At 51.9% G+C, this 15,906-nt stretch overlaps 1 protein-coding gene across 4 annotated transcripts in view; it reads left to right on the top strand.

Moving 5' to 3' along the window:
• Positions 1 to 15,906, top strand: part of SEMA5B (semaphorin 5B) — a 118,320-nt gene that overhangs the window by 98,923 nt on the left and 3,491 nt on the right. For all 4 annotated transcript variants that reach the window (XM_040484703.1, XM_040484704.1, XM_040484702.1 and 1 more), the window contains 10 exons: positions 906 to 968; positions 1,292 to 1,390; positions 1,930 to 2,143; positions 2,826 to 3,111; positions 5,417 to 5,552; positions 6,737 to 6,944; positions 7,042 to 7,249; positions 14,252 to 14,369; positions 14,511 to 14,692; positions 15,702 to 15,845. In XM_040484703.1, the coding sequence (XP_040340637.1) occupies positions 906 to 968; positions 1,292 to 1,390; positions 1,930 to 2,143; positions 2,826 to 3,111; positions 5,417 to 5,552; positions 6,737 to 6,944; positions 7,042 to 7,249; positions 14,252 to 14,369; positions 14,511 to 14,692; positions 15,702 to 15,845 (1,658 nt within the window). The remainder of the gene's footprint in view (positions 1 to 905; positions 969 to 1,291; positions 1,391 to 1,929; positions 2,144 to 2,825; positions 3,112 to 5,416; positions 5,553 to 6,736; positions 6,945 to 7,041; positions 7,250 to 14,251; positions 14,370 to 14,510; positions 14,693 to 15,701; positions 15,846 to 15,906) is intronic.

Genomic DNA, 15,906 nt, shown 5'->3' with positions numbered 1-15,906 from the left:
TTAAAAAAAAAAAAAGAAAAAAAGAAATAGGGATCCCAGGGTCGCCTGGGTGGCTCAGTTGGTTAAGCGTCCAACTTCGGCTCAGGTCACGATCTCATGCTTTGTGAGTTCAAGCCCCGCATTGGGCTCTGCGCTGACAGTGCAGAGTCTTCTTGGGATTCTCTCGCTCCCTCTTTCTTTGCCCCTCCCCCACTTGCATGCGCTTGCTCTCTCTCTCTCAAAATAAATCAATAAATTTTTTTAAAAAGAAAAAAATAAATAGGGAGCCCAAGGTCCTGATACAGCAGGATAAAGAGAAAAAACACACAGAGCCTTTGAATCAAGAATGAGGGTTCCAATTCCTGCTCTAGCACATGGCAGCAGTAAGTCACACAGAATCTGAGTTTCTTCATCTGTTAAGGAAAAAAAAAAGAAAACACTTTGCAGGATAATAGTGGGAAAATTAAATAGATCTATCTCTGAGGTTTGCAAAATCTAGTCTTTCTTCCCACTCATTTGAGAGACATCTGACACATAGGGAGCACATTTTCCATCTCGGGCTCTGGGTCTGGGGTGGTTCTGAAGGTCGTCCTTGGCCACTTCAGCTCCCTGGCTGACCTGGGGAAGGAAGGACAGAGAGTCCTGGGACAGAGCTGCATGGGGGTAATTCAGCATGAGGAAGTTGTTACTCTAGGCCTCCCTGACCCAGGCAGGTGGGGAGGGACTGAGGGCACATCCTTCTTAAAGGTCTCTGAGTAAGGAGATCTGGCAGCCCTCTGGGTCCGAGCAGATGTGGTGAGGGGAACCCTTACCCTGCAGGCTGGCATTGACCCTTTCCCAGCTTCCGGTCCACTCCCGACCCTGACTGCTGCCTGCCCCGGCCGTGAGTGCCACAGCCATATGATGTCTGTGTGCTCCTCCCGCAGGCCACAGAGTGGGCCTCCAATGAGGACACGCGTCGCTCCTGCCAAAGCAAAGGGAAGACTGAGGTATGTGGCCCTGGTGGGTGCAGGCATCTGGCTTAGAGCTGTCAGGTGTGTGGTTGTGGGGATGGAGGGTCACCATGTGGGCATGAGGCTGCCTGTGTGAGAAGCCCACCCTGATCCGATTGGGCAGCGATGCAGCCACCTGGCCTGGGAGGGAGATGTGAAGGCAGGGGATGTCCACAGATGCAACCTGAACTTCAGAGCAGGGCACATCTGGGGCAGAGGGGAGTGCTTTCAAATGTCTGTGGGGCAGTGGTGTGAGGGAAAGACACCCAGCCCCACACCTGGTGTTCTTGTTCCTTTATTACTTTCCCTTCTTGCTTCAGGAGGAATGTCAGAACTACGTGCGAGTCCTGATTGTCACTGGCCGGAAAGTGTTCATGTGTGGGACCAATGCCTTTTCCCCAGTGTGCTCCAGCAGACAGGTGGGGCCCCCTCAGGGCAAGACAAACTGAAGGGGTCACAAGAGGTTGTCTTTCCCAGGCACTACACAGCCTTGGGGTGGGTGGCCAAATTTAGGCACACACACACACACACACACACACACACACACACACACAAGAATGTCCAATTAAATTTAATTTCAGATAAACATCAAATTATATTTAGTGTAAGTATGTCCCATGGGAGATTTGGGATACACTTATACTAAACAATTATTCATTAGTCATCAAAAATTCAACTGGGCCTGCTACATTTTATCAGTTAGCCTCACCTTGGAGGGTTCTGACTGGGATGCAGGGAACAGAGGCAGATGGAGCTCCTGCGACTCAGTCTCCCCCCTCCATGATGGCTGCTCCCTCAGGGGAGCTATGTGTGGGGGAGGGAGTGAGGAAGAGGTTGGAGACAGAGAAAGGCCCGAGAGACCAGGAACCCAGGAGGAAGCAAACTCTGGGGTGGCAGGGGAGACCAGGGAGCCCCTGGGTGTCAGGGAAAAGTGCCCCTATCTGCCCATCGTCCCCAGGTGGGGAACCTCAGCCGGACCATAGAGAAGATCAATGGTGTGGCCCGCTGCCCCTACGACCCGCGCCACAACTCCACAGCTGTCATCTCCTCTCAGGGGGAGCTCTACGCGGCTACCGTCATCGACTTCTCAGGTCGGGACCCCGCCATCTACCGAAGCCTGGGCAGCGGGCCACCTCTTCGCACCGCCCAGTATAACTCCAAGTGGCTCAATGGTAAGGGGGCACAGCCCCGGGGGTGGGGGTTCTCCTGCCAGCCAGCCCACCTGACCCCTATCAATCCTCCTTCCTTCCCAGCCTCTGAAAGGGCTCACACTTGCTTCATCAAAAAGCCCAGAGGCAGGGAGATACTTGCCCAAGGACCATAGCACATCAGAGATGGACTCCGGATGAAACCACAGATGTCCTGAGTACCCAGAACAGATGAAGGGGAGGCTGTGAGGGCAGAGGAGGAGTTAGGAATTAATTAGGAGAAAGGGTTATGGGAAAGAATAGATTGGGAGAGGGTGGTATGAGTTTCAACCCCCTGGCGTTGAATTCCAGCTTCTCCCCTGACTGGCTGTGTGGCCTTGAGCAAGTACTTGACCTCCCTCTGCCACAATGTTCTCATCCATAACAGGGGGATAATCATAGCACTTAGCTCATAGGTTGTTAGAGGATCCTATAAAGTACTTATAATATTGTCTGGTATGCAGTGAGTGCTTGGAAGCACGTGTTAACTATCATTATACCTGGACTTTGCACTGGAGGTAGGAACAGGGTTAGTTAGAGCGCCCAGGTCCCCAAGCTGGCCAGGGTGTCAGGATGCCCATCCGGGGAAACGGAAGTAGTAGGTACTCCAGACTCTGTCCCCTTCCTCCCTGCTGGCCCGACCCACTCCTCCTCTTCTGCCCCCCAGAGCCAAACTTTGTGGCAGCCTACGACATCGGGCTGTTCGCCTACTTCTTCCTGCGGGAGAACGCGGTGGAGCATGACTGCGGACGCACGGTGTATTCTCGTGTGGCCCGAGTATGCAAGAATGACGTGGGCGGCCGCTTCCTGCTGGAGGACACGTGGACCACGTTCATGAAGGCCCGGCTCAACTGCTCCCGCCCGGGCGAGGTCCCCTTCTACTACAACGAGCTGCAGAGTGCCTTCCACCTGCCTGAGCAGGACCTCATCTACGGGGTCTTCACCACCAACGTGTGAGTCCCTTGCCCTCTGCCGTCCCTTCCGGTCCTCGCAGCCTGGTGGGAGTGGGCAGATCCCTCTTTGAGCCTTTGTTTCTCCTTCTGTAAGATGGGGAGTGCGTGCCTTCCGCCCTGGGTAGTCTGAGTGTAACAGCACTCCATCCGGTCCTAAGGGTTAACTTGCTCCCAGATAACGCACTCCTTACTTGCTTGTGACTTGCTGCCTCTGGAGTGGTAAGCACTTATTCTAGATTGCCGTGAAGGGCAGGCCTAGACCAGATCTGAAGCAAGCAAATGGAGCTGGATTATGGCTCTGTGGAGGAAGAAATTGCTGGTGGTGAAAGGGAAATAGCCCTCCTAGGGGATGGAAGCCCGGCAAGCTCAGAGGGAAGTCTTTCTGGTCCCTTCCACCTCAGGACTCTGTGAACCTGCTAAAGCTAACCAGCAGAGTCTTCTGGCAGTCCTGATGGCACTGGGAAACACAGGCTGGGAATTAGAACCCCTTTTGTTTCCTGGGTATAAGGAGATCATGGGACCCTGCCCCCACCGCCTCCTTCTGTGTGAAGGCTGACCCAATCAGGTGATTTTCTTATACAGAATGCTGAATGGGCAGCACAGACCAAGGAACACATCTGTAGTGCAGGATGCTGCTGGGACTTCTTTGTGAGGACCTCTGAAACATATGCGCCCTAGACTGGTGTTTGCTTACCCTTGGCCCCAGGTAGCAGGGATTGCATGAGGGCCAGGCTGGCTATAGGAAGGACGGTCTGAGGGGATGCACAGGGATGGGAGGAAAGCTGGGAAACAGGAACAGAGAGGCTATCCAAGGCAAGGGACAGACATGCAGCATAGCCCATACAGCCATGAGCTGATAGCCAGGACTTAGTGACCAGCCTGGCAGTCAGCACCAGAAAGTGGGCAGCCATGAGCAAAGGGCAGGAGCTTCTGGAGAGGCATCGGGGGGAAATGATGACATTGGTATGGATTGTAAGGAGCTTATGTATTGTGTGCCTTTTCCATGCCAGGTGTGTGTCATGGTGGGGGGTGGGGGGGAAGCAGGGATGCCATTAAGCAAAAGACCTGGTTCTGCCCTTAAGAAGCTTACATTCTAGAAATAGTGGTTATTAAACACCCAGTTTTAACTGTGATAAATGCTACAAAGGGCAAAGGCAGTGTGCTGAGAGCCTCTACCAGTGTGGAGGGGTGGTGATCAGGGAAGCCTTCCTGTAGGAAGTGACATCTACAGGATGAATGAGAGTTAACTAGGAAAGAGTTTGGGGGTGGGAAGAAAGAAATGTTTGAGGAACTTAGTGGAGACCAGCATGACAGGAGCCTGGAGGGTGAGGAAGAGGAGAACAGGAGAGGAGGCTGAGGGGCTGGGACAAGAAGAATTATGTCCCAAAGACCTTACAGACTGCTTAAGTGTTTTGATCTTTATTCTAAGAGCAAGGGGAAATTACTGAAGGGCTTAAAGCTGACCAGAGACTAGCTTGGATGTGCATTTTGAAATATTTGCTGTGGCTGCTGTGTGGAGAATGGATTCCAGGAGACTGAACAGGCTACAGGGAGGCCAGCCAAGAGGACAACACAGCATCCAGCAGGAGATGAGGGTGGCTGACCCCAGATGGGGGCGGGGGGGAAGTGGACACAGACTAAATGCAGAGAACAGAACTGGAAACATTTGGGGGAGTGGTGTAGCCTCTGTGACCTGTTCACATCAGACTCATAGAAACACCTAATTCTGGGACTGAAAGGGTCTTAAGAGGTCATCCAGCTCAGGGTATTGTGGGATGCAGCATGAATCAGTGGTTTGATAACCAGCTTTAAAAATAAAATAAAATGAAGACAGCAGAATGGAATGGAATAAAAGTATCAGAGTACAATAATGTATTTAGTAAGGGCAAGTATTGTTTCATGAAGATTCTTCACAGATGTGTGTGCTCATGTGTGTGCTATTCTGAGTTGTAATATGAAATGTATCTCTTACAGTGGGCTGTGGCTGGAATGTTTGAAAAACACTAACTTTTTTGAGCCTCCCACTGGAGAAGGGAAAGGGATGAGGAAGTAGCACAGAATGACCCCCCCGCCCAGTGCTTCTCGTCAGGGGGCTTCCCCCCCCCCCCCGAGTTTCCAGAGTGTGAGGGCGATATCTCCTCCTCCTGTGACACCCCATGGTGTGGGAAGCACCAGGCTCACCCAGGTCCACAGCCAGCCTCGGAGCCGGGCCATGGTGTGACATGACAGCTGGCGGGGGGGAGGGGGGGTTACAGGCATCGAGCCCCACAGGGAGGGCAGCATCCCGCCATCTCTTGCCTTTCAGAAACAGCATTGCCGCTTCTGCTGTCTGCGCCTTCAACCTCAGTGCCATCTCCCAGGCTTTTAATGGCCCATTTCGCTCCCAGGAGAACCCCAGGGCTGCCTGGCTCCCCATCGCTAACCCCATCCCCAACTTCCAGGTACAACTTTTCCTCCCCGTTCCCTCTCCTCACAGACCACCTTTCCCTAGCCGAGCAGCCACCAGCTGGCTCTCAGCTGCTCAGCACGAACACCAACCCTGCCCCTGCGGGTCTGCACCCATCTGTGCCGTCTGCGATAGTTCCCTAAGAGGGTGGTAACATCTAAGACTGTGGACTGAGAAGGGGAGAGTGGGTAGGATGCAGAGCAAGGGAGCATGCTCTGAGCCATCTCTAAATGTGATGTCTCACCCCCAGGGAGACTCAATGTAGGGGACCAGGAGAGCACTCACAAGCTGTCTGGCCAGAATTTGGGGATTTTAGCTGGAGTTTGCTTATACTCTCCCCAGCCTGGGTACTCATTCCTGGAGGGTCTGAGTGCCAGGAGTGGTCAGCGCCGAGCCGTTGGGTAATGAAAGCATACCTAGTGCTGTGGTGGAGAAGAGGAAAGAGCCATGAGGCAAAGGAACCTACAGGTGGTTGACTTTCACATCCATCCAACTTCCTGCCCACGGGGCAGTATGGAGCAGGGGAAGACCTCACCATTTGCAGTGGGATTATCCTGACCCAGATCTAGCCCTCCCTCTGGGTGATCTTGACCTTGGCCAAGTCACCCAACCTCCTTGAGCCTCTTTACCCTTCTCTGGTACATAGGGATAATGCTCTCAACCTCAAAGATAAATGCAAGGGTTAATATGTACCTGACACAGTGCCTGGACTGTAGAAGTGCTCAAGAAATGGTAGTTGCCTTCCAGCTTGGGTTTAGAAGGCATAAGAGCTTGGAGCTGGTAGGAACCCACGAGAGGAAAGGCAGGTTGTGGCCCAGCATGGGGGAGGAGCCCCTACAGCAACAGCATAAAATCACAGGACACTGTTTTTGGCACTCAAATGATTCATTTTTAGATAATCCCAGCTCCTATTTCATCTCCCCGTCCTCTTCACCATCCCCAGAACGTCCCTCCTCCCCATCTTCCCTGCCTCATGTTCCCTTGGTTCTCAAAAAAGAGGTATGGCTCCCTGGAAGGGGTTGCAGCCGCCCCCTCCCCGCCGCAGCGATGTTGGGGGTGGGGAGCCGGGATTGGAGAATCAGAACCTGCCACCCGGGTTACGATGATGAAGGAGAGGGATAGGGGACTGCGGCAGCCGGTTGGCTGGGCCCGTGTGACCCCACCCCCTCCCCGCTGCAGTGCGGCACCCTGCCAGAGGTGGGCCCCAACGAGAACCTGACAGAGCGAAGCCTGCAGGACGCACAGCGCCTTTTCCTGATGAGCGAAGCTGTGCAGCCGGTAACGCCCGAGCCCTGTGTCACCCAGGACAGCGTGCGCTTCTCACACCTCGTAGTAGACCTTGTGCAGGCCAAGGACACGCTCTACCACGTGCTCTACATCGGCACGGGTGAGCCTCCCCGTCCAGCCCGGCTCCCGGTGGGGAAGAGGTTGAGGGGCGGGGGCTGGGCTGGTCCTTCAAGGCCACCTGCATCTGGCCCCTGCAGAGTCGGGCACCATCCTCAAGGCACTGTCCACGACGAGCCGCAGCCTCCGCGGCTGCTACCTGGAGGAGCTGCACGTCCTGCCCCCCGGGCGCCGCGAGCCCCTGCGCAGCCTCCGCATCCTGCACAGCGCCCGCGCGCTCTTCGTGGGGCTGAGCGACGGCGTGCTGCGGGTCCCGCTGGAGAGGTGCGCCGCCTACCGCAGCCAGGGGTAAGCGGGGGCCGCGGGACGGCGGGCGGGCGGGCTCCGGGCCTCCAGAGGCTGATGCCCGCCAATCGCACCTCGGAGGTGGCGCCTAAGAGGCAGAGCTTTGGAACCACCTAGGGTGGCATCCTGACCCAGTCTCGTTATTTGCCTTTGGACAAGTCACTTAACCTCTCTGAACCTTGGTTTCCTTCTCATAAAATATCTGCAGGGATTTTGTAAAGGTTAATTGAGATAGTCTGCCTGAACCACTTATCACTGCCTGGGGGAAAAGTGTGTGCTTAGCAAATGGTGGTGGCTGCTGTTATCCCTGTTGTCAACCCCAAAGTTAAGGCCTCCCAGCCAGCTCTAGCTTAGCTGATTTATTCTCAGCCCCTTTAATTCAGAGAAAGGTCTTTATCTTTGAAACCACAGTACTTACTACCTAGATGTGGAGGGGGAGATGAGACATGATACTTTTGAGTCAGCACCAGGTTTTTGCTTTTCTTCCTTCCTGACTTAGAGGAGGCAGAGAGGACTGGCTTGGGTGGGGTGGAGGTGAGGAGCCATGTGGAGTTGTTTGTTGTGTTTGCTTCCCAACTGCTTCTGAGACCTTAGCTTCAAGTGGATTCACAAATTTGGCAATAACGGCACTGGCATTTAGGGGGGAAAACAAAAAGCCTATTCCAAAGCCAAATAGAAATGCATCTCAGATGCCTATCACGTGAAGCTCCCCTGAGCTGTGCCCCCTCATTTTTGAGATAACCAAAGGCTGCCTTGGCTGGCATAGCCACAGCCACATGGGCTCCTGTGGCCTTTGCAACACAGAAACCTCCTGGCTGTGCCCATCTGTCCTGAGAGTTTAGAGACAAATGGTATCCCTGCTGCCAAGGGTCGTTCTCCAGCCCCTGTGGGGTGTGCTGGGAGCTGGGCAGAGGTCTGGAGGGCAGGGGAGGACACTGGATGGCCATGGTGTGGCAGCCAGAGAGGAAGAAAGGGAGGGCAGTGCGCAGACACTCAGGCTCCCCTCAGTCTCAACACATGGCTCCGTCAGCAAAACACCAAACATTTACTAAGCCCTCCCACGCTCAGAGCACTTTGCAAAGCTGTCCGTGTGAGAGGGGAGAGGCAAGAACACGGCCTAGAACACTCTCATTTCCCTCAGAGCTGTAGATGTCTGGCTGGGGAGAGAACCTCACCCTGTGTTGGACGTGTGAGGCATACTAGGCGGGGCTTACGTGGCAGAATGGGACACACCTAGGATTCTCCCTCAGCTCCGTCATCTACTGGCTGTGTCATCTTGAGCAAGTTACTTTACCTGTTGAGCTTTCCTCTCGGGGGAAAATGGGGAAACTGTGATGGAGTAAATGATAGTTGGTTTTGGCAGAGATGTTGTAAGGATTGGGAATTACATCCATGAAGTGCCTAGCCCAACAAGTCGTAGCTAGTGTCCTTATTCCTTTCCCATCTCCACAAATGCATTTAGGGGCCCTGCAGCCTCCTGGGATCTCTGGAGTCTCAGCATCTCTGACGTTGAGTACAGGTAATACTGCGTGGCATGAATGATAGGCTGTCTCCTGGCGGTGTTTCTCCCATATCTTGTATTCTTCTTTAACTCGTGTGTTGTTATTAAACTTTTCACATATGCCTTGTTCTTTAAATGATTGTTGTTGTTGTTTTTTTTTTAATTTATTTTTGAGAGAGAGGCAGAGTGTTACTGGGGGAGGGGCAGAGAGAGAGGAAGACACAGAATCCGAAACAGGCTCCAGACTCTGAGCTGTCAGCACAGATTCCAATTTGGGGCTTGAACCCCACGAGCCATGAGATCATGACCTGAGCCGAGGTCGGACGCTTAACCGACTGAGCCACCCAGGTGCCCCTCACATGTGCCTTGTTCTTTAAGAGGTTGTAAATCCTTGAAGGCAAACTCACTGTCCCAGTACTTTTTCTACTTCACCAGGGGACCATGCCCAGCCCCAGGCACAAAATGGCCTTCCACACATGACTGATCCATCAGCAGATTGATTATTTGGCCTGAGAGAGGAGGTTGGTGCAGGAGAGGAGTGAGGAATAGTACTGAGGCCAGCTGAGAATGCCAAGGGAGGATTTGATCCCAATCTGTGGCTATAGGCACTGAAGTGGGGGAAGTGGAGTGACAGGCAGTGTGAATAGGTGTTTGACAGCCATCAAGGAGACAGTGGCGTGCAGCACTGTAGAGGGTCAGATGGTCGGCCAGCATGAGGTAGTGCGGCTCCAGGCTGGATATCAAGTAATGGGGTCTGCAGTGGAACCAGGGGAAGGAAGACGCTGGGACATTTCACCACTCACATGGTGCTGCAGAGAGGGGACAGGGAGGGTGCAGAGCATGGCCAGGTGGAACAGCAAGGGAGAAAGAAGTCAGTTTGGAATCTGATACTTTCACCCTGTTTGAACTCCTGAATTTGGGATCTGAACCTTTGATGTGTACAGTGAGATCCTGCCATAAAACTAGAGGTGGACCTGAAAATGTGAGGTCTCATTATTGCAAAGTTAATAAAATGACCAGGGTGAGGCTGTGTAGCCACCAATCCATGCACTCCAGAGTCTGGAAGCCAACTATCACACTATATGAGAATCTGTGCTATTGTGGGGCAGATTGTCACACGGGTTTACTGTGTCCCGGGATAGACATTTCATGCCTTTTTCCTCATTCCTAACAGAACTGGCAGGAGGGTGAGGATGGATGCACAGAGGCCTCTTCACGCTCCCTCCTGTGCCCGGAATCCAGGGGCTTGTCTCCAGCCCTCTCCTTTCACTCAGGCAAATCTCAGCCCCATAGGGCATGACCAGGATCCTGGCCTGGCCAGAGAGAGACCAGGGCTCACAAGAGGTGGAGCAGAGGGAATCAGCTGCTGACTGGCTCTAAAAAGCAGATGCTTTGTGCATGAACCACCCCCTTCCTCCTTCCAGCATGCCCTTCATGAGGCACTGGAGGAGGCGTGGGGGTGCCTACCCCAGCTCACTCAGGAACGTGGATCAGAGTATCTCCTTCCCACCTCCCTCCCAGGCAGGAAATCTGGGTTTTCCTCCACTGCCATCTTAAATAATGACCACTTGCCCTCCAGCTCCACCTTGGACAGCTCCCATTGTGAAACTATTGCTGCAGGGTTCTGGAATCCGCCTGCTTCCAACTTCCACCATCCATCTCTGTCCTGCCTCCCAGCCCATGGAATGAACCTGTTCCCTTTTGTAATGGCTGCTTAAGACACTGCAGTAAAAAAGACATGGTAATATATTATCGGTCTAATGGCTGCTTCTATGGAAGGAACTCTCAATTGCTACCCATTCTTACAGTCAGACACACTTTAATTCTCTCCTTGGAGCTTTAATTTTCTTAAGAACATTCCCTGCTCTGTAAGCTTTGGAGTGGTCTTTGGCCCAAAGCAGCAAATGTGGACAAGGAGAGAGCTCAAGCATTGGCTCCAAGGGAGTCGTGCAAGCTTTCTGAGGCAGCCAGAGCCAGGGGCAGGGGCAGGGGCAGGGGCAGGGGCAGGCCAGGGCAGGTGTATCTGTGGAGAATCTAGTCTCCTCTCTGGGAGAACTGAGAACAGGCTGAGAGGGCGAGGGAGCCTAAGCAGGGCAGGGGTGGGAGGTAGGGGGTTGGGGCCAGCATCCAATCTGTGTTTTTCTTCCATCCTTATTCTTTTCTTATTCTGTCATGGATTGGAAAGACAAGACATTTCATCTCTTAGCTTAAGAACCCTGACCAATGTAGCCTTAGAAAAGCAATGAACAACCATGCTATACTTTAGAATCACCTGGGGAGTGTTTAAAAGATTCCAGTGCCTGGGCCTCCTCTGATCCAGAAGGCCCAGATATAGGTGGGTTTTTTATTTTGTTTGCTGAAGCTTTTAAAAAAGATCGCCAGGAGATTCTAATTTGCAGTCAAAACTGGAAACAATTGTTCTAGAACTGGTTAGACCCTAGATGAAAGAAGTAGCAAGAGGCAAATTGCAATCTTCCAGTATCTACTGCTTTTATCTTGAATAAACCGATTCAGATTTTCTGCTTTTATCCATATTCTCTACTGGCAGACATTTGTTTTTGATGAATAGAATCTTATTTATTATTATTATTAATCACTAGTCATGGCTTTTTTTCCATTTAATTTATATAGCTTACAAAGTGCCACATCAGCTGCTTCTAGAGTTTGATGCTGCCTTCTGAGAGCTGAGGGAAATACCCTCAGGAGTGGGTTTTATTGAGTTCCGATTGGTTGAATTTGCTAGCAGCAAATTTGGTTCAAATGTCAGCCAGAGGAGCAGAATCTCAAAACCACATGCTGCTGGGACTACTTTGCATATGTACTGCATTTAGTCCCATGATGTCTAGTTTGATTCATTCTGCTGGTGAAACACCCCCAAATCAAACCTTTGGATCCCCAATGAAAATATGAACACACTTATATTGTGCAATTTACACAAACTGTTCTTGAGTGAATAAAATGGAAACAGATTCTTGAGGAACAGATGAACGTTTTGGATTTCTGGGTGGGCCAGAGTGTGCTTACTGGGGTCCATCAAGGCCCTCGCCCATTGAAGCCCCAGGCATCACCTCCCTTACATGAGGCCAGGGGCTGCCTGAGCAAGGGGCATCATTGTCTTCTTCAACCTTCTCTGGCAACAAGGGGAAGCCTCAACCCTCTTCTTCTTCGTAAGGTCTCTCATATAAGCTCTTTTGTCCCTGGAACCTGACACAGTCTGTTGAACCACTGAAAATAAAGAACTCACCTGACAGGAGACTTTCCCTGAAGCTTCAAGTGAAAAGAGAGATTCTATCCTGAAAACACCGAAAAGAGCAACCCCTTGACTCTTTCATGTATTCCTTTAACCCTTGGCCCCTTTGGCCAATCAGAAATCACTCTGTAGTGTCACGTCATGGTGTGGACTCTCCCACCCTCCTTGCCATCCAGAACCTCCTTTACCTGAAAGCTTTTCTGCTTCCTAACTTCCAATTTCTGCCCCCAGTCCCAGTGCTCTCTCTAGACCCGCTCTTGCAGGCCCACTGCAGTGGAGCAGCCAGGCCTAGGAAAAAGGGTGGAAGCTGGGGAGGGGAGGCAGAAAGGATCCAGGGTATCCCCTGGGGTCGTCAGTGGGCTCTCTGGGTATTGGAGGGAACTTCCTTCAGGTGCCAGAGTCTGATGCTCTCTTTGCTTAGCAATGAACAGCAAATCCTGATTCTATAATTTCCACACTCGGGGTGCCTGGGTGGCTCAGTCTGTTAAGCGTCTGACTTGATCTTGGCTCAGGTCATGATTTCACGGTTTTGTGGGTTGAGCCCTGCATCAGGCTCTGTGCTGACAGCATAGAGCCTGCTTGGGATCTCTGTCTGCCTCTCTCTCTGCCCCTCCCTGACTTGTGCTCTCTCTGTTTCTCTCAAAATAAATAAATAACCTTAAAATGTTTTCCATACTCTTTTTTTTCCTCCTTGAAGGCTTACTAGTAGATATTTGATTATTTTTACATATTTGTTTGTTGTTTGTTTGGTTTTAATTATCTCTACGCCCAACACGGGGGCTCAAACTCATCACCCTGAGATCAAGTGTTGCTTTTCTTTTTTTTTTTTAATTTTTTTTTCAACGTTTATTTATTTTTGGGACAGAGAGAGACAGAGCATGAACGGGGGAGGGGCAGAGAGAGAGGGAGACACAGAATCGGAAACAGGCTCCAGGCTCTGAGCCATTAGCCCAGAGCCTGACGCGGAGCTCGAACTCACGGACCGCGAGATCATGACCTGGTTGAAGTCGGACGCTTAACCGACTGTGCCACCCAGGCACACCAAGTGTTGCTTTTCTGACTGAGCCAGCCAGGCACCCTGAGATTTAATTTGTTGTTGTTGTTGTTGTTGTTGTTAAAAAAAAAAACTGTAAAGGATACAATGAGTAAGTCTGAAAGAGAGAGGGAAGAGAGGAGGCCTAGAATATGAGAAGTAGCAGCACTTGGTGCATTCATTGGTGTGTGATCAATTACCTTTTCTGGGTCATTGCAGATAGGCCAACCCTGAGGGACCAGGAAGGGGGACCTGGGATGTGTGACCCCTCTCCCGGCAATCTGAGCTCATTCTCATGATGCTAACACACTGGACTCTGGTTCCTGCCCCTGAGCAGCACAAGCATGTGGATGCCCCAGGCGACCTTGAACTATGCCTAGGTGTTCCCTGATCCTGCGCCTGTGTTTTAAGGCATGGGCCTATGTGCGCTCAGTGTGTGAAGTCAGACACAGCCTCCAGCTGGGAAGGAGGAGCGTGGTGGGAAAAGCGTGGTCAGGAAGTCTAGGTTCTAGCCCCAGCTCTGCCGTGTGCAATTTGTGTGATCTCGGGGAAACTCCTCTTCCTTCTCTCTGTTTCTTCCTTTGTACAACAAAAAGGTTGTACTGTGGATCCCAGTAACTCTCAACTTGGGTCCCATTAGAATCACCTGGGAACTTTTAAAAACCTCCCTATCCCCAGAGATTTTTGTTGGGGTGGGGAGGGGTATCAATATTTTTTGAAAGCTTCTTTAGTGATTCTAATGTGCAGCCAGGGTTGAGAACCACTGGGCCAGACCGTCTCTAAGATGCTTTCCATCATTAATGTTTTAGGACTCTATTATAGTGTCTGACAGACACTACTTTGGATTTCTGTTTACCGCATCTTCTCCAGTGGACCTAGATGAAGAGAATGGGGCACCCAGGCTTGGGGAAGGCGAGGTTAAGTGTGTGGGCTCTGGAAGGCATGGGTTTTAATCCTTGTCCAGCTCTTTGGGTTTCCTGCATATATCGTGGGGATAATAACAGTACCTTCCTCATTGGGTTGCTGTATTAAATTAATTCATGCTTGTAAAGTGTTTTAAAGGATTCCCGGCACGCAGTAAGTGTTCAATGAGCTTAGTTATTGCTGTGAAGGGCGACTGGATGGATAAGGGCACCCAGAGGAGAATACCTAGGTGTGTTAATGGGATACAGGTGAGACTGAGAGGCAGCTGGCTTGAGTCTCAGGACCTCTGTCTGGCAGGGCATGCCTGGGGGCACGGGACCCATACTGCGGCTGGGACGGGAAGCAGCAACGTTGCAGCACGCTTGAGGACAGCTCCAACATGAGCCTCTGGACGCAGAACATAACCACGTGTCCTGTGAGAACCCTTTCATGCTCCCCACCTGGGACCTCTCCCCCTAATTCAGGCTGTGACTGTCCATCAGAATCCCCATATCCCCTGGGACCTGGTGCCTTCCCTATCCCTGACTTGTGTGACCTGTTTGCTATGTATTTGCAGGTGCGGAATGTGACTCGGGATGGGGGCTTCGGCCAGTGGTCACCATGGCAACCATGTGAGCACTTAGATGGGGACAATTCGGGCTCTTGCCTTTGTCGGGCCCGAGCCTGTGACTCCCCCCGACCACGCTGTGGGGGCCGAGACTGCCTGGGGCCAGCCATCCACATTGCCAACTGTTCCAGGTATATGAGGATACAGGACTTGGGTGGTGGCTGCCTGCCTTGGACTGGAGGAGGGTGGAATAGAGGAAATGGGGCATCTTCAGGCAGGTGTTCCCACAAAGAGACAGAAACCACTTCAGAGCTGTGCAGGGGACTGGAAAGGTAGCTAAAGCATGAGCCTTGGGGGAGTTTCGACTCTAGTGGGAGAGAAGTCTCTGCCTCGTGGGGGCTCTTGATACAAAGAGGAAGGCTGTACAGGCACAGGAGTCACAGACGACAGCCTCAGTAAGCCTTGCTGTTCCAAACACAAGGGACAGCAGGGGATGTTAGTAAAGTAGGCAGACCGGGTGCCAATCCTGAAATGACACTCTCGGTGCAACCTTGAACTCTCTTAGAATAACTCAATTCTATATATGTTTATTGATTTGACTGTCAAAACAACCTCATGGGGGTAGGAATACAATCATTATCCTTACTTTAATGATAAGAGTATTATTGCAAGGCACAGAAATTTTCAGTAACTTGTCCAGGCTTATACAGCCAGTAAGCGGTACAGCCAGAACTTGAAAACTGGAATCAAAGTAGACAACAGTGAATAGTGTCGGAGGAGGTTGGAGCGAAGCGCGTGTTGATGTAGAACACGGGAGAGAGCATGGGTTTGAGTGCAAGGCTTGGACAACGAAGAAGGCTGAAACAAATGTTGCGTATTGTAAAGGCAACTGGGGCCTTCTCTAGAGAATGTGTCCTTTTGCTGTGTGAGTATCTCCATGCCCTATGCCCTATCTCTATGCCCTTAGCCCAGAGCACCTCCTGATATATGGAAGAAGGTTCTCAACACGTTTGGGGAATGAAGGAACAAATGATCACATAAATAAGTCTGCCTGAGACGGCCTGGTTAGGAGCTGATATTTTCTGTGTCACTGTCTGACAACTTCCAGACAACATAAAACCCACCTGCCCAGAGACAGACTACATCTGGGTAGCCAGAACTCAGAGCGTCATCTGTCCCTGTCCCCTCTGACCCCACCAGGAATGGGGCGTGGACGCCGTGGTCCTCGTGGGCCCTGTGCAGCACGTCCTGTGGGATCGGATTCCAGGTCCGCCAGCGAAGTTGCAGCAACCCTGCTCCCCGCCACGGGGGCCGAATCTGCGTGGGCAAGAGCCGGGAGGAGCGGTGAGCGAGGGTGTGGCCAGAGGTTCCTCAGACGCTAGCTAGCCCTGAGATCCCAGACCTC

Source organism: Herpailurus yagouaroundi, unplaced genomic scaffold (assembly GCF_014898765.1).
Source record: "Herpailurus yagouaroundi ecotype Mexico unplaced genomic scaffold, PumYag 162, whole genome shotgun sequence".
NCBI classification, from domain to species: Eukaryota; Metazoa; Chordata; class Mammalia; order Carnivora; family Felidae; genus Herpailurus; species Herpailurus yagouaroundi.
This window is presented reverse-complemented; position numbering and strand designations above follow the sequence as displayed.